At 52.8% G+C, this 24,583-nt stretch overlaps 10 protein-coding genes across 10 annotated transcripts; 8 read left to right on the plus strand and 2 right to left on the minus strand.

The window, feature by feature from the left end:
- Positions 1–231: 231 nt before the first annotated feature.
- BDP81DRAFT_317482 (NADH:flavin oxidoreductase/NADH oxidase) lies at positions 232–1,641 on the plus strand (the record flags this gene model as incomplete). The annotated part of the gene is made up of 4 exons (XM_060584266.1): positions 232–339; positions 398–869; positions 927–1,200; positions 1,263–1,641. The coding sequence occupies 4 exons, from the start codon at positions 232–234 to the stop codon at positions 1,639–1,641; spliced, it is 1,233 nt and encodes a 410-aa protein (XP_060446337.1).
- Positions 1,642–2,205: 564 nt separating this feature from the next.
- BDP81DRAFT_317287 (uncharacterized protein) lies at positions 2,206–3,465 on the minus strand (the record flags this gene model as incomplete). The annotated part of the gene is made up of 4 exons (XM_060584246.1): positions 2,206–2,597; positions 2,657–2,861; positions 2,918–3,298; positions 3,358–3,465. The coding sequence occupies 4 exons, from the start codon at positions 3,463–3,465 to the stop codon at positions 2,206–2,208; spliced, it is 1,086 nt and encodes a 361-aa protein (XP_060446338.1).
- Positions 3,466–4,630: 1,165 nt separating this feature from the next.
- BDP81DRAFT_460373 (FAD binding domain-containing protein) lies at positions 4,631–6,358 on the minus strand (the record flags this gene model as incomplete). The annotated part of the gene is made up of 3 exons (XM_060593648.1): positions 4,631–5,995; positions 6,059–6,107; positions 6,336–6,358. 3 exons carry the CDS (start codon positions 6,356–6,358, stop codon positions 4,631–4,633), a joined length of 1,437 nt encoding a protein of 478 aa, XP_060446339.1.
- A 758-nt stretch (positions 6,359–7,116) lies between these two features.
- On the plus strand, positions 7,117–10,321 carry BDP81DRAFT_317637 (fungal-specific transcription factor domain-containing protein; the record flags this gene model as incomplete). Its single annotated transcript, XM_060584277.1, has 3 exons — positions 7,117–7,321; positions 7,442–9,026; positions 9,094–10,321. 3 exons carry the CDS (start codon positions 7,117–7,119, stop codon positions 10,319–10,321), a joined length of 3,018 nt encoding a protein of 1,005 aa, XP_060446340.1.
- A 434-nt stretch (positions 10,322–10,755) lies between these two features.
- On the plus strand, positions 10,756–11,723 carry BDP81DRAFT_425780 (uncharacterized protein). The gene has a single exon (XM_060590248.1). The coding sequence runs from the start codon at positions 10,830–10,832 to the stop codon at positions 11,589–11,591; it is 762 nt and encodes a 253-aa protein (XP_060446341.1). The 5' UTR covers positions 10,756–10,829; the 3' UTR covers positions 11,592–11,723.
- Positions 11,724–12,110: 387 nt separating this feature from the next.
- BDP81DRAFT_317895 (chitinase) lies at positions 12,111–13,160 on the plus strand (the record flags this gene model as incomplete). Its single annotated transcript, XM_060584303.1, has 1 exon — positions 12,111–13,160. The coding sequence occupies one exon, from the start codon at positions 12,111–12,113 to the stop codon at positions 13,158–13,160; it is 1,050 nt and encodes a 349-aa protein (XP_060446342.1).
- Positions 13,161–13,945: 785 nt separating this feature from the next.
- Positions 13,946–17,349, plus strand: BDP81DRAFT_317131 (uncharacterized protein; the record flags this gene model as incomplete). The annotated part of the gene is made up of 5 exons (XM_060584228.1): positions 13,946–14,469; positions 14,615–15,234; positions 15,307–15,458; positions 15,521–15,586; positions 15,643–17,349. 5 exons carry the CDS (start codon positions 13,946–13,948, stop codon positions 17,347–17,349), a joined length of 3,069 nt encoding a protein of 1,022 aa, XP_060446343.1.
- Positions 17,350–18,006: 657 nt separating this feature from the next.
- Positions 18,007–20,100, plus strand: BDP81DRAFT_317720 (uncharacterized protein; the record flags this gene model as incomplete). The annotated part of the gene is made up of 3 exons (XM_060584283.1): positions 18,007–18,985; positions 19,040–19,378; positions 19,430–20,100. 3 exons carry the CDS (start codon positions 18,007–18,009, stop codon positions 20,098–20,100), a joined length of 1,989 nt encoding a protein of 662 aa, XP_060446344.1.
- Positions 20,101–21,361: 1,261 nt separating this feature from the next.
- BDP81DRAFT_517389 (uncharacterized protein) lies at positions 21,362–22,367 on the plus strand (the record flags this gene model as incomplete). The annotated part of the gene is made up of 3 exons (XM_060595907.1): positions 21,362–21,675; positions 21,750–21,848; positions 21,894–22,367. The coding sequence occupies exons 1-3, from the start codon at positions 21,457–21,459 to the stop codon at positions 22,365–22,367; spliced, it is 792 nt and encodes a 263-aa protein (XP_060446345.1). The 5' UTR covers positions 21,362–21,456.
- Positions 22,368–23,424: 1,057 nt separating this feature from the next.
- Positions 23,425–24,573, plus strand: BDP81DRAFT_405754 (uncharacterized protein; the record flags this gene model as incomplete). The annotated part of the gene is made up of 3 exons (XM_060588951.1): positions 23,425–23,573; positions 23,630–23,799; positions 23,875–24,573. The coding sequence occupies exons 2-3, from the start codon at positions 23,773–23,775 to the stop codon at positions 24,571–24,573; spliced, it is 726 nt and encodes a 241-aa protein (XP_060446346.1). The 5' UTR covers positions 23,425–23,573; positions 23,630–23,772.
- Between the last annotated feature and the right edge of the window lie 10 nt (positions 24,574–24,583).

Here is a 24,583-nt window from a genome sequence, read left to right on the forward strand (position 1 = left end):
GACATGACGATCTCGACTTACACACCAATGTGTAATCGTAGGTGCACAGAATAGGCTGAATAGCTGCTTTGCAATTGTGGTTCCGAGATTCAGATGACATGTTCAAAACCTGCCACATTCAACGACGCTGAATGGGTTTCTTAGCGCTCATCACACTTCAGCATATCTTGTACTATCAAGAACCCAATTCGATACTAGGTATTGACCATCTTTTCCGAATAGTTTCACACCATGCCTAAAGCAACCACTCCTCCCCCGTCGTTTGCCGCTCTCAAGGACACGGTGCTGTTCACCCCCCTGAAGCTGGGTGGCATCAGCCTCAAGCACCGCATCGTGCAAGTAAGTCTACCAGGCTCACCAAAACATGACAGTGTATTCATGCTAACATGTATGGCAGGCACCCACAACTCGCATGAGAAGCGAGTTCGAGTCTCGTGGCGTCCACATCCCAGGCGCCCGTGTAGCGAAGTACTACGGCGAGCGAGCCAGCGTCGGCGGCCTCCAAATCACTGAGGCCACCGACATCTGCCTCAACGCCAGCGCCTACCCCGGCGTTGCGGGCGTCTTCACTGACTCTCAGCTACAAGGCTGGCGCAAGGTGACTGATGCCGTCCATGCCAAGGGCGGGTTCATATTCGTCCAGCTCTGGCACACTGGTAGAGCCTCTTCCGCTGGAATGCGCGGAGGCGAGACGCCCATCTCTTCCGGGACACAGCCTATGGATGAGAACTACCTTGATGGAACCGCATGCAAGGACGGTCCTCCTAGACCCATGACCGTTGAGGAGATCCATGGCTTGACTGCGGAGTGGGCTGCGGCTTCGAAGCGCGCTGTTGAGGTTGCTGGATTTGATGGCGTTGAGATTCATGGTAAGAAGATGTCGCCCATTTCGGAAGCTCGAGACAAGTAGAATAACATGAAGATAGGGGCTAATGGCTACCTCCTTGAGCAATTCCTCCACGACAACATCAACACTCGCACAGATGAGTACGGTGGATCGATAGAGAACCGCTCAAAATTCCTTTTCGAAGTCTTGTCGGCCGTCAGTGCCGCCATTGGCCCCGAGAAAGTCGGTGTCCGTCTTTCACCTTACAACTACTTCCAAGGCACAAGAGACAGCGACCCCAACAAGCACTGGTCATTCATCAGCCAAAAGATTGCAGAAATGCCAGAGACTGAGAGGCCTGCTTATGTGCACATGTAAGACTCTCTGCCTACCGATATTACTTCAAACGAGAACCAATACTAACAGTTGGATCTAGGATCGAGCCTCGCTTTGACGAAGTCCTCGATGAAGAGCAAAAGCTCGCGTCGCTGTCTGAGACAAAATCTGAGGCAACACAGACAAACAACTTGACACAGTTTAGGGACATCCTCAAGCCGGCTGGTATCCACTTCTTTGCCGCTGGAAACTTCAACCGCGACAACGCCGTCACGAAGCTGAAGAGCGGTGAGACGGATGCGGTGGTATTTGGCAGATATTTTATCGCCAACCCTGATCTTGTGGAGCGTTTGAAGAACGGATGGGAATTGAACCCGTACGACAGGACAACTTTCTACGGGGCGGAGCCTCCGGAAAAGGGATACAATGACTATGAGTTTTACAAGGTTGATAATGCGGAGGTTACAACAAGTGCTTAGATGTATTGGAGTCTGACTAGCGTTACTAGAGGCTGGTGTCTAAACTGTGGCATCGCCATGAATAAGAAATACCATGACTTCGGGATAAGAGAAGAGACTCAAGGAATATTCCAAACTGATTTTGTGAATCAACATTGAAGGAAGCAGTCGATATTCAAGCCACCTTCTTCTTTCAGTTCCATGATTCCCGTCTACATCTTTCTTTCTATACCTTAGGTAGTTGCATGTGTGGAAGGACACCCGCTACCTTCTTGTCTGAGAGAGGGCAGTTCCTATCACCAATAGTGAAAGCTTTCAATGAATGGGACCCATCAATATGTTTACAAATGCAATAACTATGCAATTATCATCAATATTTACTACTGCTACTAAATTATAGACTTTATATGTAGTGCACTCTCCATTCCGCCTCATTATTCTTGAAAACGTATCGGCCTTGTGATCAATCTATGCATCGCCACACAAGACCTGTCAAACTTTCCAGTGATCCCACAAGCATTGGAAAATTTGGATGTAATTAGACTCTTGACAGGCGTAGTACACTCGTCAAAGTGCCCAGTCCCTTTAGATCTTTCCAGAGTCCTGGACAGTAAGGCTGTATCCGTAGCTGGAGGAGACGGAGTAGTAGTCGCTGCCTCTCCACTGGCCGACGTTGGTGCTGTAGGACTTGTCCCAGGACTGGGTGTACAGGGAGCAATAGGTTCCCTGGGGGACGTTGTTCTTGCTGAGGACGTAGGCGTTGAAGAAGTTGCAGGCGTCGTAGGTGCCGTCGGCTCTGGGGTGGTCGTGGTCGTACTTGGTGTTGGCCTTGCAGGCGGCGGCGCACTGGCCGGGGTCGTAGACACCAGCGTAGTACTTGGCTCCCATGTACGACTTCGGGGCCTGGGTGGCGCCGCCGAAGGCAACGGGGCCGGTGAAATCGGGGTAAGACGGGGGAGGCGTGTTCTTGGAGTATCCTTTTGAAAGACAGTCAGTCATCTTGATAGTCGGTATAGGAAAGGCGAGGAGCGCATACCGTTTGATCCGGTTACACCAACGTGGAACCGGGCTCTCCATTGTCCCTGGTTGGTGGCGGTCTCCTCGGTGACGGCGGAACCCCAGAGGGTACACTTGTAGTTGGTGATGCTCACAGGGTTGGGGCAAGCGTCGGTAGGGTCATAGCTGGGGTCTCTCTCCATGTACACGTTGATACCGTAGCAAGCAGGGGCGGCATCGCAGTACTATTCGGGGTCAGATCTTGCTTTCATCAAGTTTGTCCGAATGAAAATTTCCATACCTGCTGGCACTTGATGGTGTCAAAGCTCTTCATGGTGTAAAGACCCAAGTAGGAGGCGCATGACGTCGAGGCCTGCTTGTTGGAGAAAGACAGGTTGTAGCCCTGTGGCGTCGGGGCGTTGGTGGCAATGTTGGTCAATTGAGGGTCCGCCATGAAGGAGTCGTAGGTGTCCGGGCTGGACACGGGCCCGTAGCCATCGGGCTGCTTGGCTCCGCAACCGGCGGGAGCAACCGTACGGGCAGTCAGGGTCGAGTTGGAGACGGCAATGGGGTTTGCCGCGGCATCCTTTGAGGCCTCAGCCTTGGCGACCGCCGGGTCGTAGGTGGGAGTCTCGACGGCAGCGCCGACGGCAGGGCCAACCTTGGTCGGGACAGGCTCAGACTATATCGAGGGTCAGTTTGAGGTAAGAAAAAGAAGCTTTACCGGCAGTGGGGACTCACGTCGAAAGCACTCAGATCAATACCGTTCTGGGCCGTGGTGTCCCGGGGAGCAACGGGGTTGGCGGCAGCGAGGCCAGAGATAGCGGCGATGAGGATAGCGGAACGCATCTTGAAGTTTGGCAGGTGTCTAGAGCACGTGGCAAGCCTGAAGAGAAGATTGATGACCCGGTTGAGGAAGCTGAGAATGTTCGGGAGCTTCTGAGATGGTGAGGATGGATAATAAGATCTGGATCGGGAGATGAGGAGGAAGATCGCAGACTTATGTATTCGGGATGCTTCAGCTCACGATCCAGCCAATGTCAACAAGCGGCCGCTCTGAATATGCCTCGTCGGTAAGCCTTCTCGTGGGCAAGGCCATGGCTCTGGACTTCTCGACAGCCGCTTCATGCCAAAATGCCCGACCAAGTGCTGATTAGGCGAGCTGTCGTTCAGCTTTCTCGTACCATCGTGAGTGCTACGCGTGTGTCGGTCTTCCCAAGTTTCCTCTGGACAGAAGCAATTCAGGCACCGTGCGCCGACCTATGTTAGTTGGTTTCAGGCGCCGGCTCGCTAGGCGACGCGCTTACCAGCCCTCCGGATTTCGTACCCCTTTTCTCCCTAGCTTCCTCCTTAGTCGACCTTATTTTCGTACGCGGCTCTTCCATTCTGGTGGTGTTGAAGTCCTCAAGGGCTCCGGGCATATTACCCCTCAGACATGGACATGGGATAGGAAACGCGGCCTGGAAACGGTAAGACGGGGTCGGTGTTGCTTAATCTCTCTCAATTCAAGACAACTTAACCCATTATTGGACGAAATACGGTTTCTTCTCCACTGTGCTAGAGTCAATACAACGCTCAGCTGCTTCAGCTGGCCCAGCTGGCTGGATTGAGTTCCTGTATCCTTGGAAACGAACCAAATCCCCGGGACTGCCAGTATTGGCCGCCTCTACGCAGGGCGACACTGTTTTGATGTTCTCGCAAGTTTGCTGGTGATCAAAGTGGTTAATAACATTACCAAAAACCGTCTAGCTCCCTTGAACCCCCCCCCCATCTTGGTTAAAGCTTAGTCGTCAAGCTATCGACCTAAAAACAAGGAGCAGGGGAACCGCAAGGCAGGCTTTGGGACTATTGTTTACTATTCCTCGTTTTGCATAATTAGGATCGCAGCTAACCTCCAAGGGTCCGATCCAGCCGGGAATGAACAGGCCACAACGGCTTAAGGCTCTCGTGTTATTCATGGTATATTTGTACGGATACTTTCTTTTTTTTTTTTACAGGTTAACAAGCTTATGCTTTACAAACTTGCGCGAGGGGTAAGGTTTCCTCCTTTTTCCGAAATGCCGGCCGAGTCGGAGGGCCATTTCGATTCGACGTCCTTCCACATGTCATATGTCAACAACCACCTCCCTACGCCATGATACCTCCACGGAAAGGGGTCATCTCCTGTCTCCTGAGAAGCAGGCAAAACAGCTGAACCTTCGCCCAGCCACTTCGCGTCCATCTCCTCAAACTGCTTGAACTTTGCATCCCGCTCAACCTGCTCCGGCCCATCGTGAAGGTGGTACATCCACTGGTTGTAAGTCCCGCGACGAACGACCCTTTCCGTCCGCTCCCGTCGGCAGTCCTCGTAGACCTTTAGGGCCTGTCGCTTTGATGCGGCTGAAGTGTCGGTCAGTCGGGCGAGGCAGAGACCCAGGACCCCTCCGTCCTCGAGCGCCATTCCCGCCCCGCTGGCCAGGTAGGGAAGCGTCGCGTGCACGGCGTCGCCGAGCATGGTGAAGGCACCCGACGGATGGGACCACGTTGGTTCCAGGCCTGGCCGGATGCACAGGCGCCATTTGAGGACCTCGTCGCACATCTGGAGCATCTTGCTAATGCGGGGATCCCAGCCTGCGAAATGGCCCCGCATCTCCTCCATGTTTCCCTGCAGGGTGTTGCCGCCGTCGACGGGCATGTCGTCCGGCACGAGCAGCACCATGTTGAAGAGCTGACCGCCCTTGAGAACATAGTTCACCGCGTGCTTGTCCGGTCCAACCCAGTAGTTGACTTGGGGGTTCTCCACAAAGTGCTTCAATTCGGGGTCCTTGAGCATGTCGGCCGTGTTCAAAAGCAGTCGATAGGCCAGGTCCCCTGTCAGCTGAGGTGGATCTGGCTTGCATAGGAACTCCTCCCTCAGCTTGGAGTTGATGCCGTCCGCGCCAACGAGGAGATCGCACGTCAGGCTGCGTCCGCCAACGAGGTAGACCGTGGCTGTCGTGTTGTCCGGTGAGATTGTAAAAGTATCGACTTTTGCATTCGTCTCGAGCTTCGCGCCGAGCTCTACTGCGCGCTCGAGGAGGCATCGGTGGAGGTCGGAGCGATGAAAGTCCCAAAAAGGGAAATCTCCCGCCGCCGCGGTGTACTTGTGATAATCCATCTCGGAGAGAAAGTTGCCTTTCCAACCGATGAAGTTGCATTTCTGAGGCTTCGTGGCGTACTTCTCCAGCTTCTCCTCCAAGCCCCAGGAGAATAGGACGCGCGCGGCGTTCGGGAGGACTTGGATGCCCGCACCGACCTCGCCGATATTAGAGGCGGCTTCTAGAACCGTAACATCGTGTCCAGCAAACAGTGTCGAGATGGCGGCGCCCAGACCACCTAGACCAGCTCCTACGATTATTACCTGTCATTGGAAAATTAGGTCGGGGTTTTCCATAGTGTGTGAAAGACGAGGACGAATACTCACGTGAAGCTTACTACTCGCATCTCGCTGTTGCTTTTCTTGAATCAGATAACTCCTAGACGTTGACGGCAACATGATGCCGATACAGCACGGCTTGAGGGCGCAAATGTTATGATGGTCTGTGCTGTTCTAGAAGAGACCACTGATCGTCTAGTGCATGTACTCATAGACGTTATGTTATGCAAATTGACTTCTTGTCATTTATTAACTGCAAGTGGTAGGGATGTTGGTGCACCAGCAAATTTGTATACAACAATCTGGCTGCGCGGCTGCGTGATACTATCTAAGCTCTTGGGAATGCATGCTACGGCGATCTCGAAGAGTGGAATGACCGCATCATCCGTTCATTCTCGTAAAAACGCAGTTGACGGCCAATGCCGGCTTAACTCGATCAACGCCATCGCCAAAGTTGCTGCACCTCCTCTCCGGCTATTCAACTCCGCGAACATGTGCAATTACCCTACGTAAACTTGGATCAGTATCTACTTGTATCGCATATCTAGAGTAGCGAGATAAGACACGCCCGCAGTTGGAGTATACCAGCTCGCCGAAGTCGCCTGTACCCCACTCTTATCTCTTGGGACTTGTGTTGGTGTTGTCGGACACGAACTGCGAGCATAGAGACATTGCTTATCAGAAGTGGCGGGAGTCGTCGAGAGTGGGGGAGGGGCTGCACCGAGACTTAGTGCCGGGATGTTGTGCGATCAACAAATCGGAGATTTATCATACTTCCTAGTATGGAGATTCTACTCGGCCTGGGAAGCCGGGTATCGTTACTCTTCAAAGCCGGAGGTAATGCGGAGAAGTGGGACGGCACATCCGGTTGCTATGTCCATCCCCATTCCCCCATCTATGGGCTCCTATCGAAGCAAGCAAGACACCTAAACCGTGGTTTCACTCTGCCAACTTTGCAAGTCTTTCCAAGTCTCTACCTAAGGCTCGAGTTATCGAAATTTTCTTTCCTTCCTTTTGCCAGGGGTCGACTGACATAGGTTCCTTTCTCGGAAGTGGATTCGTGTAATTTGGAACTCGGCGGTGAAACTATGAGCGACTCCTACACCATGGCGGGTGTTGGTGACGGTCATCGTCGCTCAGAGAGCTCAGACGGGCTACTGGGTGAGGACAAGACCTTTTCTTGCACGCATCCGGGTTGCACCAGACGCTTTACTCGAGCTGAGCACATGCAACGCCATGCTCTCAACCACATGCCTGGCGGATTGAGCTGCGGTCTATGCAATGCTCACTTCAAACGACCTGATCTGTTGAGTAAGTAGACAAAAGACGGAACAGGAAGAACATGTCGACAACTACTACCGTTTGTAATTAAATCTCGAAAACATCTTGGGAAATGCGTTGTTCGCTGACTTATCTTCCATGTATAATCAGAACGGCATATGGATCGTCACCGCCAGAAAGATCTCGAAGCAGGCGGACCGGGCTGCGGCGTTCTAGACACACGCAAACGATCTTGGAAGGCCCCGGACGGGTCTGTTGTAGAAAAGCGGCCCTGCCCGAATCCGTCTGGACGGGGCCGGACCTCGGGAGGAAAAGAACGCCCTCAAGCTCAACAAGTGCCCTCGCCTGACCCGGAACCCCACGACGGGGATCACAGTCTGTCTGGCTTAGACATTGGGGCAGACCAAGATTACTCCATCGATAGCATATCACCAGAGTTTCACAAACGCTCGACGTTGGATCTTCGCCCAGGAAGCCAAACCGAAGCTCAACAGTATTCTTTCGGACGTGGAGACGTCTTCAATCCCAGTGACCCTGTCACCAATTTTTCAGGCTTTCCCCCCTCTTTACAATTTTCCGATTTCATAGCAACGGATAACCAGTTCGACATCAATACGACTCAGCCCAGTAGCTGGGGCGAAGCATCTTTCATGAGTGACCAGTTGGACTACGATCAGATCTTCCAACCCGACACTGCCAGCTCCTTTAATATGCCATATACAACTGCGCTGGATTACAACTGGCTATTCAACATGCAAGACAACTCAGCGCCCACAGGAGCGTCGAGACCTTCAAACTCAGGTCAAGAATTTGAAGCTCATATGGCAAACAATCAATCCCAACCTAAATCGCAAGCAAATGTTGCGATTACACCAGAGTCGATGAAGAGCGCGCAACTGTGGACGGAGCCCGTGGACATGACACCCAAAGACCAGGAGAGACAGAGGTCGTCTGGACCACCCACCAATCCCCATGCAAGCGCCAATGAAGCCGCGAGACGGCAGGCGATGAGAAACTCCAGAGAGAGGAGCTCTGACGTTGCAGCATCTCGAAGGCCCTCCGATGCGCCCCCAGCAGCTCGACAACGTTATCCTGCAGCCAGCCGGCCAACCCCGTCTGAACCAGAAAGACCACTGTCTTCATTGCGAAAACCGCTTACGGTCCCTCTGATAGACGAAGATGTGAGAGAGAGACTTCTAAACGTCATTGACGGCGCTAAGCCGAATCTTCCTGACCAACGCCTCACGATATGGGAGCACCCACTACTATCAGCGGACTCACTCAAGTCGTACCTGGAGCTGTTCTTTACTCGCTTTAACACCGCATACCCCCTCATTCACCTAGAAACCTTTGACTGTAGGAAGACCGAGCCCTTGCTCCTGCTGTCCATCCTACTATTAGGCGCAACGTACTCGAGCAAAGACTGCCATCAACTCGCTGTTTGCATACACGATGTCATACGGCCCAGTATCTTCGCCCATGCGGGATTCTCACATAGGCCAGAGCTCTGGACGTTGCAGACAATTCTGCTGGTTGAGTGTTTTGGCAAGTCACGCGCCGGTCAGAAGCAACACGACATGAGTCATCTATTCCACGGACTCTTGATAAATCTCATTCGTCGCTCTGATTGCCAGACTGTGCGACCTCCAGGCCCGCCGCCAGTATCGGGAGAAGATAACGCTGGCGTCTTGGACCAAGCATGGAGGAAGTGGGCTGATGCCGAGCAGAAGAAAAGGTACGTCTCGACCATCTACTCTTAATTACTGTCGACGAAGGACGACGAAGGACTAACAGAAGATCAGGCTGGCTTTGCTTTGTTTCATGTGGGATACACAGCATGCCGTTCTTTTTTGTCAAAGTCTCTGCATGTCAGCCTTTGAGCTTCGACTGGAACTCCCGTGCAGCCAGAGTATTTGGGAAGCTCGGGATGCTGCATCCTGGGCGTCAGCCTGGCGCTCAAGCCTCAGCGACCAGAGGCTATTTTACTTGCCCACTCTCAAGTCCTACCTGACACCGTCAGCCCCGCGACCAGCTGGTCTGACCGGCTTTTCGAGGATACTGGTTCTTCACGGCTTGATGTCCATCTCCTGGGATATGGGTCGACGGGACCAGACAGCTCTCGGTGTCGTCTCTGGAGATAGCTTTGGAATGGGTTGGCGCAAGTTGCTGAGCACCGCTTACGATGCATGGAAAAGCGACTTTGATGCCTTCTGTGTCAGCTTTGCGTCCCAATTACAACGAGGATCTGTCTCTCAGTCTCAGGGAAATCAACGACAGGAGGGCGACGAAGACATGACCAGAAGGGTCGAATTCGAGTCCTTTGCAGCAGCGTACAAGGCTCTATACCACTCGGCGCAAGCCCTGCTCAACATGGACTTCTTGGATGTCCAGATATACGCCGGCGCTCGTCACATCTTGGGCAGGCCAGTACAGCAACGAGACTACCACAGATCCGCACAAGTGGTAAAGAAGTGGGCCGCATCAAGCTGTGAGACACAGCAGCAGCAAAGCCATCCACCCGTCCCGAGACAAGATCGCGGCGCTACTGACGCCAACGCCGATCAATCCAAACAATCCGCGTCCGAAGCAGCCTGGCACGCGGCGAGGATGCTCGTCGAGACCAAGAGAACACTCAACAGCATGGAGGCCATGAACCTTTTCCACGTGCCGTGGTGTCTGTACCTGGCGACACTCACCTGCTGGGCCTATCATCACGCGCGACCTAGCCGATCGTACGGGGCGTCCTCGCGGAGAGCATTTGACGCGTTTGACGACGAGTATGACTTTGAGGACGACGAGATGATTTGGGATCCGCAAGGTGAGATGGAGGCTCTTGTTGCGAGCATGTCGGAGCGCGCGGTACGGGGCGAGGTTGCTCTGCAGAGAGAGCGGAAGAGGACGAATGGCTTGGTGTGGATCATGGCGGATGTCTTAACGACGGTGAGATGGGGGATTGTGCACGCTGGCGTTGTGGTTTTGCGGGGACTGGTGCCTCAACGGTTGATTAACCAGTATGAAGAGGTTATATAAATCTTTATGAGCTTCGAATCAAGTTTGGTTTATGAGTTCTGCTTCTGGCGGCCTGGCCAGTGCATACTGCAGAGTCAGCTCGATCGGCGATGTGTTCGGCCGAAGGTTGGCTGACAACAGGAGATGTCCGTGAGAGAGTTCGAGCGGTGTGCCATGGACCCCGATCAAGCGGAGACATCAACATCCCACTTGCATTCCTGGAATCCCAGAAACCAGGGACATCCGTGTCAAGAACATGGTAGCTGGTATTTTGAGGGGGGCCAGAGCGTCGGCACTGGGCTTAGACCATCTTGACTTAGATCGTGCTATGGGAGTCTGGGCATTGAATTCCCCTGCCCCAGATTTCGAAGACTTATAAGAAGACTTTTTTTGAATGCTGCTGGCGATTATCTTTTCCTACTCGGAAAGTGCTGGAATGCATGCGCTGAGCTGCATTGAATCCAAGATCCTTATGAGATTCTAGTCGCTCACTTCACTACTACCTGACCTCGGCGGATCTATCGACAACATGGCGGCCATCAACTACTATGAGCGTATAACGGAGGTCTACCGTCTAGACAATACTCCAATTTTGATCGCTTCTGCCGTCAGCTTCATCGTCGGCTACCTCCAGTATACCTACGTCGTCCGCCTCACCCTGCGTGAAGGAAAGGACCCGATGCCCTTCTGGATGCACTCGTTCTACCTGGCCCACGACTCAACATGGTCCTACATCCTCGGCAAGGCCGCCTCACAGTACGGCGAGCATTGGTACCTGAGAGATACATCGACAGCACTCTTCCTCTGGACGATGCTTGAAGTATGGACCATCCACCGAGCCATCACCAAAGAGCGTGACGCCAGCTTTCGAACCGTCCTCGGGAAGCAGCCGTCGATGTCTGCAGCCATCACGTACGCACTCGCGCTGCAGATGGGCATGTACTCGATTGTGCTTCTCGCCATTGAATTCATGGGCGAGGGCTCCGTCATGCAGTGGTTCTGCTTCACCAACGTCCTCATCGTTCTCGGGCCCACTCATCACTACCTGCGGGCGGGCTCCCGGCATGGACTGTCTCTTGGCTTCTGCGTCGTCAACATCATCGGCACCATTTGGACCTTTGCACCTTTCGGATTCTTTGTGCTCACTATTCCGGAAATTTTGGATCAACAATTGTACTATGTTATTGGTGTCATTCTCACGGTCTATTCTGTCGGATGCTTCTATGTGGTCTCGCAATATCCAAGCAAGACTAAAGTCATGGGTAAGGGTGGGAAGGAGCCAATTTGGTAGGCGTAGTCAATGGCGGTCATTAGGTTTAGTAGTCGGTCGTCTTCATTTGTGTACTTGAATTGTCATTTCCAGTGGTCCTCGAAGAGGAGTAGAAAAGCTAAACACGATGGCTCAAGTCTCACTTTCGAGCGCGTTGAGATTGACTAAAGGCATGAACGAAATGACGAACTCAACAACAGCTTTCATGGCCGTGATAATGAGGAGTTGGTATGGGCGTGGCGAGTGAGTATGAAATCAGCGAGTGAGTGAGTGAAGAATCTCATCTATGAGACGGTCAAAAAGTATGCTTATGTCAGCCTCGAGCACCCTGATGACGCAGCTTCGACCAGCAGGGCCTCGTGGAGGGGCCGTCAATCCAAACACCTCCCAATTTCCACCCCGCGTTGTTAGTTCTCCCAAAGCGCTGGCGCATGCAACCACCCGATCTTCCACCATCCCACGCGTCGCGTCTGTCGTTCCAATACCGTACGGAAGCCCTCGATCCTTGCGGGATCAAGGTATTCAGCCCCTCTAGCTCCGATGCCGCCCGTACCCCCCCAGCCTCTCCCGCGTGTCATCACCTACTACCAAACACACCACACCTCCGACGGCAAGCCCATCTCGATCCTCCCGCTCCTTACCCAAGGTGGGATCAGCGTCACCCACGTGATTCTCGCGGCGATACACATTAACGATGATCCCCACGGCCTCACCCTGAACGACCATACTCCCGACAACACGCGATTCCTTACACTATGGGCCGAACTTCGGGTGTTGCAGGCCAGCGGCGTCAAGGTGCTTGGTATGCTCGGCGGTGCTGCCAAGGGCTCCTACGAGAGGCTGGACGGGGACGAGGAGAAGTTTGAAAAATACTACATACCCTTACGCGACATGCTTCGGACACGAGGGCTGGACGGCATCGACCTCGACGTCGAAGAGGAGATGAGCCTGGGCGGTGTCATACGGCTCATTGACCGCGTGCGCCAGGACTTTGGCAAGGACTTCATTATCTCCATGGCTCCTGTGGCTGCGGCCCTGCTCAACTCCGAAAACAACCTGAGCGGCTTCGACTACGAGGCTCTGGAGGTGATGCGAGGGAAGGAGATTGCCTGGTACAATGCTCAGTTCTACTGCGGATGGGGCGACGTCAGTAACCCGGTCATGTACGAGATGATCTTGGCAAAGGGCTGGCCACCGGAGAAGGTCGTCATGGGCCTTGTCACAAATCCCGAGAACGGCGGCGGATGGGTCCCGTGGGAGATGCTCGGCGCTGTGCTTCTGACCCTCCGAAATCGTTATGCGCGGTTCGGCGGCGTCATGGGATGGGAGTACTTCAACAGCTTGCCATCTGGCCGGGAGAAGCCCTGGGAATGGGCAAAGTGGATGACAACGATGTTGCGCGCAGATCATACACATCACTCGCCGGGCCCGGTCCAAGGCTCAGCCCCTGTGGATTCTACCCAGCCTGTGGCGCAGGCAGTTAAGAAGCACCTGGTGGATGAAGTTGATCCAGATGGCCCCAATAGCAAAGACGCACCGCTGCCCACTGCTTTTGCGTACTATTCGGATGGCAACGTGGATGACGATTGAAAGACCTGGGGAAGCCAATCACATCTCAGCACAGCCACTGTTGCCTTTCAAAAGAGAAGAGATGCACATAACGAGACCAAAGATTAGCGCCGCTTACCTACGACTGCGCAAACCGATGATAGAATAGAATCGACGGGATAGAGGAGGCATTACGGGAACAGCATTACTTTGTGCATGGCCATTCCCCCATACTGTTCAATGACGATCGTCTTGACCCAGGAGATGCTCGGACATCGGGATAATCCTGTCGGGGTACATAAGGGCCATGCAGGTCTCCTTCCGGGTAAATTAGCTCTGATCTGGCTTGGCAATCTGCATCTCTTGAGTTCAAGTAGATAGTGATTCGTCCGCTTGCCCAACTGCACAGGATCAGTTCAAGACCACGCGATACTCTCTCACTTCACCCTCAACCCCGCAACCCCGCGCCAAGATTGTCAAGCTGCAAACATTGACTCTGTCAACAAATGAAGTCGCCTTGCATCAACGGGAATGCTTACCCTTCTTATTTCTCCTCATGAGGTGTGCCGCTATGGACGTCATTAGCCTCTCCATGCTACCTTTACGGTCAACTACACAGGGATTTTGTTGTAAACATCAGTGTCACCAAATGGCATATGTCACGGCATAGTATCCTGGTAATCTCGCCATGTTGTGTAACGCAGTATATGCTACTTATATATCCAATCTGCACAGCTGAAGCAAAGCAACTACCTTAGCCCAAGCAAGACGCCCTCATCCGTGTACGCTTCTTTCCTTTCTCCCACAGGACTTGCCAATGATCCATCATGAAGGTACAAAATTGTGCCCCATGGGTGTGCTTGGTGGCATGCGCCAGCCTCATCAAGGCTCTACTAGAAGAGCCTTTCATCGCATTTGAAGGCTCGGCGGGATCTATCGAGCTTCAGGGTGCGACTTTAATCCACGAAGCCAACGATCCTGTGGGTATTAGCATTGCAGTCAATAGTCTGGCCGGCGACTTCGAGCAGATCACAGGGACAAAGCTACCCGTCTACGTGTGGACTGCCCCAAAGGGGAATAACCAAACCGGAGCACTCAAGGCTGGAAATTCAACGATCATGACCGATGTTGCGATCATTGCTGCAACGGCCGATTCAGCACTTGTACGGGATCTCGTCGCCAGCGGGAAGATAGACGTCGAAGACATTAGTGGGAAGTGGGAGACATTTCGAACTCAGGTCGTCGAGAGCCCTCTGCCTGGGATTTCCCACGCTTTGATCATCGTGGGTAGCGACAAGCGTGGTGTCATTTTTGGCATTTATACGCTTTCTGAGCAAAGTGGACAGTCACCGTGAGTCTCCCAGTGTTTCTCTTCTGCGGTCAAGCAAAGATCCTACGTCTGGAGTAATGAACATCCCTACCGCCCAGCTGAAAGGTTGATGAAGCCATCAGGGATCCGTCGAGAGAGTCCGTCAAGCTGATTCCATTACTGCTAGTCTACATTGGTGGGCAGACGTGCCGACGACCAAGCACGCCCAAATCTACGCTATCAACAAGATCACGACTCACGGCGAACCCAGCGTCAAATACCGAGGTCTCTTCATCAATGACGAAGCACCCGCACTCGTCGGCTGGTGGGGCCGGAAAAAGAACAACGTCGGCAACTTTACTCTAGACTCCGAGTTGTACGAGCACGTCTTTGACCTGCTTCTCCGACTCAAGGCCAACCTCATCTGGCCTGCGATGTGGGCGAGCTACATCCCCAAGCCGGGGAGAATCTTCTTCACGGACGACCCGCGGAACCAACAATTGGCGGATGACTACGGCATTGTCGTGTCTACTAGCCACCATGAGCCCATGCAGCGGGCAAGTAATGAGTGGAAGAAGGATCCGAAGGGCGACTGGGACTGGGTTAACAATAAAGAGAACGTGGTCGCTTTCATGGACGAGGGAATTCGTCGAGCGGGCAATAATGAGTCCTACTTTACACTGGGCATGCGAGGGACTGATGACGGTCCCATTGATGCAGACGATCCTATTGCCGTCCTTGAGGATGTCTTCGCTACAGAACGGGAGATCTTGGCAAAGTACCACGGAAAGGTTACAGCGACAAATCGTGAGTAGAGAACGGACCTCCAAGCACTTGTCGCTGTTATCGACTGTTGACTGACTTTGGCTGTTCCTCAAGAGGTGTGGACTATATACAAAGAGGTTGCCACGTACTATGCGGCTGGCTTGAAACCTCCCGAAGATGTGACCTTGATGTTTACTGATGATAATTGGGGAAACATTCAACGACTTCCGACCGAGGAAGAGAGTGAGAGATCTGGAGGCATTGGCGTAAGTCATCACTCACCCCTAATTCGAGAAACGGCTTCTGATATCGTCCTTGCTTTCTTCAGGTCTACTTCCACTTCCAGTACGTTGGCAAACCAAAGAGCTGGAAGTCTCAAAACACGAACAACTTTGTAAGTGCGCGCTATCTTCGAGCTTGAAGTCGGTGTGTTGACTCAATCGCATCCAGCCCAAAGTCTACAAAGAGCTATCTCAGGCCTACGAGCGCGGTGCGCGGCAAATCTGGGTCATGAACGTAGGCGACATCAAGCCCAACGAGCTACCGCTATCCTTTGCCATGGACATGGCATGGAATGCGAGCAAGTTTGACTTTGCCGAAATTCCCTCCTACCTGACGGCACTCGCAACTCGTGACTTTGGTCCAGAGCACGCCGAAGAGATCTCTTCCGCGCTCATGACCTACAGCCATCTGGTCGGGATGCGCAAGTTTGAGATACTTCAGCCCACGACATACTCCATCCTCAACTACCGTGAAGCAGATCGTGTTCTAAAGGCCTGGGAGCAGCTGGCAGATAAGGCCCAGGCTCTACACGAAGCCGTGCCGGAGGATCGCCGCATCGCGCTGTTCCACCTCCTTACGTACCCTGCCCTGATCGGATATCACTACCATTTCATCGTGATCAACTCGGGGAGGAATAGGCAATACAGCTACGAGAGGCGGAACTCCGCGAACTTGGTTGCCGAACAGGTTCTCCAGCACTTTGACGAAGACTTCGGCCTCACAGAGGAATACGATACCATGCTAGACGGTAAATGGAAAGGCCTGCTCACTACACCAAAGTACGACATGGACCTTACCGACTGGCGGCCCTCATCCAGCGACGTGGTAGCCAACCTTTCATATGTCCAGCAGCGGCAAGCATTCGACTGGGGCGTCGGCGAACTCGGCATCTACGTCGAGAATTCTCTCAGCGCATACCGTCAAGGCCGTATCTGCGGATCCATCCACCCAGCACTACCAACCGACGAAGGCTTTTCTCCGGTCCTGCCGGCCATGGAGCCTCACGGGCCAAAGTTCCGGCTCATTGAGCTTTTCCACCGCGGCGACCACCGAAAGCCCATCAACTGGACGCTGGAGGTTCCGTACCCTTGGGTTCTTGTGACCACTACTTCTGGCATCTTGTCCGACGACAAGTCCGAGGAAAGAATCGAAGTATCGATCGATTGGAGCTCGGTGCCTGCCGACTTCAACGAGACTGTTGCAATCCGCGTGGAATGGGATCCGGCTCCTTACTTTGACCTGATCCATATCCCTGTGCTGAACCACCATGCCCCCGAAGACTTCGTCGGCTTCCCTGAGACAGCCGGCCTTATCTCCATCGAAGGACCCCACTATCAACGCGCATCAGCCGAGTCTGAGATTGGCACCGGGGTAGCATTCACGCACATCAAGTACCTTGGCTCCCGTTCCGAATCAGGATCCGTCGCTCCGAGACCGTTTACTGCTGCTAGACAGTCCAGCGAAGCAGCCCGTACTGCCTGGGTAGAGTATGATATCTACATCTTCTCCAACATCTCAAAGGCAATCAACGCCACGGTCTACATCAACGGCGCACTCGACACGGACCCAGACCTCCCTATGGAGTTCTCACTCACACTGGCGGATGACAGTAATGAGAGTGGCGGCAGTGTGAACTTTACACGTGTGCTTGGCGATCCTGCCACGCCGGGCGATACACCTCCGGAATGGAACGACAATGTGGCGGATCATGTGTGGACGAAAGTAGTACAGCTGCCAAATTTGAGCCCGGGGAAGCATACTCTTCGTTGGCAGGTCAATTCGCCAGAGGTCTATCTTGAGAAGATCGTGTTGGCGGTAAATGGGACTGTCGCGGGGAGTTATCTTGGGCCGCCAGAGACTGGGGTCAGATTCTGAGGGGTGGTGAGCTTCAGTCACATGCGAATTCAGTGCACATCGAGGAATGCTGTGTAGACTGTGAGCGCGGGTTCAGTCGAGACAGCAGAGTGCTGAACACGGGATGTGGTGAGACAGGCGCATTTTCCGCCCGTCGTTTGGGACGAAGATGGCACGAGATTGATACGTGCTCAAGTATACCGCTAGGCTCTAGCCACGAGCCGTCCCGGGATAAGAATGGACTGTCATTGCCGTGTTCAATCGGCATTGTTGTCTCGGTCTAGTTCAGCCCTGAATTGTGTCTTTATTTGATTCACATGTGGCATTTTCCAGGCTATGAAAACAACACCCGAACGAGACCTGTTTCTCTGCTTTCTCAAAGGCTGCAGCAGAGCATATGGCTTCTTGTGAGATGATGGTTCGATTGACCAAAGTGCTCCGAGCGCAGTTCATTTGAAAACGGAATCGACGTGGACAATCGATCAGCACTTCAGCCTCAGCTGAATACCTCGATGCCGCGGACGGGGGATGGAAGCTTTGGTGAGTGCTGGAAGGCCATCAGCTCATTTATACTCGTAGCTACGGTCCTCCGAGCCAGCATCTCGTCTATTGCTGTTTCAGCAGTTTCTCGTAGATCCCTCCCCTTCATAACCGTTGGCCCAATATCCAGAATCCATTATGTCGCCCAACTCACCCTCAAGTACAAACTCGTCAAATCTCTGGCGATCTTTCGTCCAAGGAACGACAGACGTCAAGACTCATCACACAGTAGCAACAAATGAAGCGAAAGACACCCTCCTTTCTGCCGATTATCTCGAAGAAGTCGACAAACTGCAAGTCGCACGCAAGACTCTTGTACCCGACAAATACCAAAAGTCTACCCCCAAGCGCATCATCATCTGCTGCGACGGCACATGGCAATCTTCAGTCAGCGGCCAACAGAACATCCCTTCCAATGTGACCCGCCTGTCCCGATCCATCGCGCTGACGGGATCGGTTAAAAAGGATGGAACAATCAAGAAGGATGAAGACGTCAAAAAAGACGCTGAAGAGGATAGCATCTGCCAGCAGGTCGTCTTCTACAGCGCCGGTGTCGGCACCGGCGGTGGTGTAAACATCCTCGAGAGGGGCAGACAAGCTACTTTTGGCGACGGTCTTGTGGCCAGCGTTATCGAGGCGTACAACTTCATCGTCATGAACTATGCCCCACACGACCAACTCTTCTTCTTTGGGTTCTCCCGAGGGGCGTACACAGCTCGCTCCGTTGCGGGTCTCATTACAGATATCGGTATCATCCAGCCCCAGGAGATGGTCGACTTCCCGGCTCTGTACGATCTTTACCGCAGACATAGTCACAACGACAGCTTCAACTTCCGCCAATCGAAAGAATACCGACAGTGGATTACTGGCGTTCGTGCAAAGGGGTTCCAAGACTGGCAGGGTCACGAGCAAGAGGACCATCACTGGGACCAAAAGCCGCATAACCTTCCCCCAGAGTTTACGAGAGCCATTGAGGTTGTCGGAGTATTCGATACCGTCGGTAGCTTGGGCATTCCTGGCTTGACTTGGACCCAAGGTGCGACTACCAAAGTCGCTAGACTTGCCCCTTGGCTTGGCATCGATGACCTTGGGTTTCACAATCCTTCGCTAAGTAGATGTAAGTCAATTGCAACTAATTGCCTGAAGTCAGGGGTCGTCTGACAAAGCGTAGACATCAAGCATGCTTACCATGCACTTGCCCTCGACGAGCATCGACAGCCATTCACGCCCACTCTATGGCGTCTCCCACTGAAAACTGATCAATGCCCTACCTGCCACGAACAGCCAAAAGCTCAGCTTGCGAAGAAGTTCAGATCCCTTTTAAAAGTGAACTCGAGGGCCACAGAAGAAGAGCTTTCTGGAGCATGGAAAGCCCTGATCGAGCGGGAGATGGCGGACCAGCTGAACGGCGACCAGCCCACGCTGCAGCAGGTTTGGTTCCCGGGTGGCCACATCAACATTGGAGGCGGCAATCCAGGTCTTCTCTACGGCTTCCCATTCGATTTTGAGCGTGAGTTTTCATATTCATGCCCGGATAGACAAGTCAGCTAATGTCGTATAGAAATTTCTCTCATTTCCTTCACCTGGATGTGTGATCAGATCAAGACCTTCATCCAGCTCGACGACGAGCACGGATACAAGGATGGAAAGTACACAATGTCGACGCTTGCCGACCGTGAGATTGCATCTCGCAACCGACTCATCCATAGCTCAAGACACCCGCAGCCATTTGGTGTGAACTGGGTGGTGCAACGTGTCCGACAAGGGTTGGACTACAGCAAGATCTATGAGATGTTCTTCAAGGCCCCCTCGTACGATCCGGAAGCTGCGTGGGCCACGGGCCCAATCGTCGACATTTTCGCGCCCATAATGAGAGCTGTGCCGTTCTTGTCGAAGTTCAGGACTCCTGGTGAGTATAAGAAAGACGACGTTGGCAATGACCTCGGGCAGACGAACGAAGAGATCCACCCGTCTGTTAATTATCGCGTGGCGAACCATGCCACATACAACCCTAGTTCCTTGGAGGGGTTCACCAGGTCAAAGAAGATGGCGAGCAAGGGGAAGAAGCTCGAGTTCTTGTATGAGTGGAAGAAGGGAGATGTTGTCGTGCCAGAATATGTGATCAAGCCGGCCGACCTGATTGCTCGTCGTCTGGCCGAGGTTTCGACCGGGGGCAATAAGTTTGTCGACGACCTGGTGAAAAGGGCCGAGGTCTCTCTGCAAAGTAGCTGAGCGGCCTGTTTTCCCCGAAATTGAGAAGGCTGTGTCGGGAAGACTCAATGCTCAAATCTTAATTATTGTTCGGCTTTGAGCCCATGTTCGACCCACCCCAACAGGCTTCTTGACAGAATTCGGAATTGTACCGTTGCGCCATATACAAAAGAGAGATCCCTCTACTGCATTTAGGTAGTTGTGGGTACATATAGTTTCCGTCACTTCTCATCGGCATTTTATTGTAGTGTTCGTGCCATGAAAACGCAGTCGTCAGCGAACAGTTGATGTATGTCAAATGAATCAATTGAAGCCAGTAAACAGATCATACAAATACTCTCTTTCACGCATCCACGGTTCATGTGGTTCTAAGCGCCGGCGGCGTCCCGATCGAAACTTGGTGACCGGGTGCCCAAGAGTAGGGCTGGGATCGATGCCTGCCGCCCCGGTGACCGTCATGGAGTGGGGCCGTGTGATCCACCCAGTCCGTACGACAAAGACTACACACATATACGGAAGGAAAGCAGCACCCCCCAGGTGTTCTTTCCACCCAAACGAGAAGGATCTCTCCTATGAAAATTGTACTCTCTTCATTGCTGTCTGAGATCTGCCTCCGAGATACCGTTCGTGTAAATTGGAGTTTGATTGCCGTAGGAGGCATCATTCTAGGCAGCTCTCTTTCAGCATCTTCTTTCTAAGTCAGGATCATTGAGGGCCTCAGGACCATTGTATATGAAGTTTTCCCGTAACACTCATTGTTTAAGACGAAATATACGTTGTACCGCAGAGGAACTCCGAGGAACATACACCTGGAAGATACAAAAAAGAAATACACGAAGGAGGGTTGAAAAAACTAAAAACAGGCCGACTCGAACTCGCGACCTCTGGCCATCAGAATGCCTTTGGCGGCGAAGTACAGGTACTTTCTTATTACCTAGAGCAATCTGGATGACATCGAAAATCACCAGAATTACTATGGGGGAAAATGCCAAAAAAACGAGCTGCCTGTGATTTTATGTAGGGTCACCAAATTTCTCTAGCCGAACCAGGCTTACAACTCCACCACTAGACCATATACACTTCAGGTGTTGCTCGTTGAAGATATTGCCTACTTTCGTCACTATAGGCCATTCGCATCTGCACTTGGTTATTCACGCAGCACCCGTAGTCATGCAAGCTGAGCTTCACCTTGCTCCCTTCTGCCTGCCACATTCGCGTCGCCAATCTGTGCGAGTCGTGACTTTCTCATTTTTTCCAGTCAACAGGTATGTCTTGTTCTATTCTGTCTTGCTCAGTCTCAATTTTTGTCGTTGAAATTCTAATCATCTGTGCCTTTCAGAAATTCACTATCCGATCCTCGTCTCACTTTCTCTCACAATGTCGACCTTTTCGGATCACGATGCCATCACCCCGATGGACGTAGACGACCATCCCGTCCCGCCCGATGCCCCATCCGAACCTACAAGAGATGAGACCAGAATCGAGAGCCTGACCGGCAAACAAAAGCACAATCTGCTTCGTAAGAATGCCTGGGAGCAGGACGTCAAGTCCCGCCGAGCCAACAAATACGGTAATGGGCGCGTCAACTTGCCGGCCGTAAGTTAAATAAATACCCTTTCACTCAATATCTCAGACTGTTCATCTTTAACATATTCCATCCTTTGGTTCAGGCTCAACTTCCATCCAGCGTTCAGCCAGAAGTACGCCAATCCCTGAAGGCCACCAAGGCGATGGTCCTTTTGACCAGCACGGTTAAGGAGTTCTTCCCGGTCGGCTTCTAAATCAGCGACGAGGACGCCCTCCCCGGCGACGAGGCCCAGAACCTCGCCGAGGCTCTCGTACTTCAGGGCAGCCACGGTCTCGATGGCCCCCGTATCCAAGCCTTCGTCAGCCGGCTCTTCAGATCAGCCAAGACCTGCCGCTCATCCTACCCCCAGACGGATGATAACGACGAGATCAAGAACCAAGAGTTCTATAAGGCCGTTTCGGATGACATTCGCGCCAAGGGCATGGTCGGCGGCGGTCTCGGCCAGGCTTCACACACGATCAACGTGTCGCCCAAGACCTGCCAGGCGTTCCACGAGCTCTTCGTCAACGGCCGCAAGGCTTACCTCCGCGATCTGGTCGAGAGCGAAGAGATGAGGGAGGGGTCCTACACCAAGAAGATGAAGGAGCTCATCGAAGCCGTCGATTACTGGATGAGATTCCTTACTAAGGATGAAGAGACGCGCCGGGGTGTTGCGGAGGACAATGAGATGTTCAATGTCTTCAACGACGTGGCTCTCTAGTAGTACAGTATTCACGATAGATTACCATGGTGGGAATGGCAATGATCGAAGGAGTTTGATATTTGGTAGACGCAAGAGACGTAGCAAGCACTGTCTAGTGAAAGGTTCCGCCGCACTGCGAACCCTCATCTGCAAAGATGCCTTTCCTCCAACCCGGCCCCCGTTCATTCAACATTCGGATTGAGCGAGTTGCTAAGGTCAGGTCGGCCGGCTGGCGTGGTATTTTAAAGAGAGCAAGACCACCAATCACACATGAGGTTGTCGGTTTGTGAGAAGACGGGTGTTCCAAACGGCATAAAAGTGCTGATTGTAGTCGCATCATCGACGAAGGGAGCTCACTGGCAAGTGAGCCATCATGTCACTACAGCCATGCGTTTTTGAACATTTCTCAGGGGTAGTTAAAGGCTGCTTGGAGTGTATCGGCACCAGGTAATCCAGTCGAAGCGCATGAATTTCACGGCTTATGGATGTTCTAACACCAACGAGCGCAATGGACCCTAATCTTACCGGTAGTACGAGCAGAGACCGTTTTGAATCAACTCGTAATGGCCGAGTAATAATTCTTCCCCTCGTTTCATATCAAGTTGGCAGAAGCTTTGCACATGTCTATCTTATCATATTCGACCACCGCGAAGGACTGTTCATGCAGTTCTTTGCTCTGTTGAACCCCTGTGACGCCGTGTATCTTGAGCCGTGGACTTCACCTTAGGTCGTGATGATCCCCTTCCCAGCCTCACGACAGTGTGGCTTGAACGGTGACATATTCGCTGCGTATTCATCTTACCACCCTTCGATCATGAATCTATCTCAACCCAGTCCTTTCCTTCCCTTTTAGATTTTTACCTCAAGAGTAAGGCCTCGAACAAGAAGCGGGGGCACAACTTCACATTCACTGTCTGCTATCAAAATTCCGACGCAGATTCTTCCGTCCCCCAGCCTCCAAGTGCCCAAAAACTCTTCTTCCTCTTTTCTTTTCCATCTTTTTTTTTCCATCTTCCCTCACCAATTCAATCAACTGCGCCACCAATTTCTCCTTTTTCTTCCTCCTCGTCGACTACTTACTATTACATAATACGCGATACCCTGAGCCGGTCTCAACCTTATTCTTCTTTTCGACAATTCTGTCAGGTACCTTTTTGTTCCTCGCTATCCTCAGCCGTACGCGCCACTAGCTTCTCGTCCGTCTACGTCTCTTTCCGACACCTTGTAAGATACTTCCATCGGAGATAGGAACGAGCGAAGCTAACATTCACTCCTTGTATCCTATTTAACCTCCTCCAAAAGTCTGGTAACTTTCGGACCTCGACGGCCAGACCCTTAATTTCTCTCACCCTCAACGACTCTCTGCGCCGGGATTTCTATCCACGAAGCCATCAACACGACCTTTCTGGCCTGCTAGGTCGCTATGAGAAGACACTTCTCCCTCCCAACGGTTCGTTTTCTCCTGCTCGGACATCTACCACCCAGGAAATCAGTAATTCTCACACTGAACTTTTCTACTCTACAGGGCTCAGGAATTTCATCACAACCAACCAACCAAACCTATTCTCTTCTATCTCTACATACCCCTTCATCGCTACTCACAATGCCTATCCTCAAGCCTGCCCCTCGCTCCGCCAACATTCGGATTGAGCGCGTGCCGGTGGAGAAGAAGGTCCTCAAGCCCGCTCCTTCTGGAGTGAAGAAGCGCAAGTTCGTCACAAAGTCGTCCCCTTCTGCCGACAAGGGAAAGACGTCGACCAAGACTGCCGACAAGATCGCCAACAAGACCTCGGATGAGACCAAGGCTGATCTCAAGGTCAAGGGCGATCCCAAGTCCAAGCCCAAGCCTAAGGGCAAAGGCAAGGCTAAGGCAACCGACAAGGCCTCTGGTGATCCTGCCACTATTCCCACCAGTATGAAGAGCAGCAACAGGGTCACCAAGCGTACCAAGAAGAGCAAGGAGCTTCCCAAGGGTCTCGTGGCCATCGGCAGTTTTGGCTCCGCGGCGGCAACCCACCGTTCTCGGCTGGGGGCGAAGACCAACATCCGCCTCCTTCCTTCGGCACTCCCTCTGCCAATCAAGAAGGAAGGAGACGGAGAGGGCGCCAAGGCCACCGCGGAGCCCAAGAAGACGGAGAAGAAGGCCACCATTGCCACCACTGGCCTTACCACCCCTTCTCCCACGCCCAGCCGTTGCTCGAGCCGCAGCAGGAAGTTGGAATGAGAAGACCCCG

Source organism: Colletotrichum phormii (genome assembly GCF_030913505.1).
Source record: "Colletotrichum phormii strain CBS 102054 chromosome Unknown BDP81scaffold_8, whole genome shotgun sequence".
NCBI lineage: Eukaryota > Fungi > Ascomycota > Sordariomycetes > Glomerellales > Glomerellaceae > Colletotrichum > Colletotrichum phormii.

Coding starts and splice junctions, on each gene's coding strand:
- BDP81DRAFT_425780 (XM_060590248.1), top strand. CDS start 10,830: ATGGCGGCCATCAACTACTATGAGCGTATAACGGAGGTCTACCGTCTA.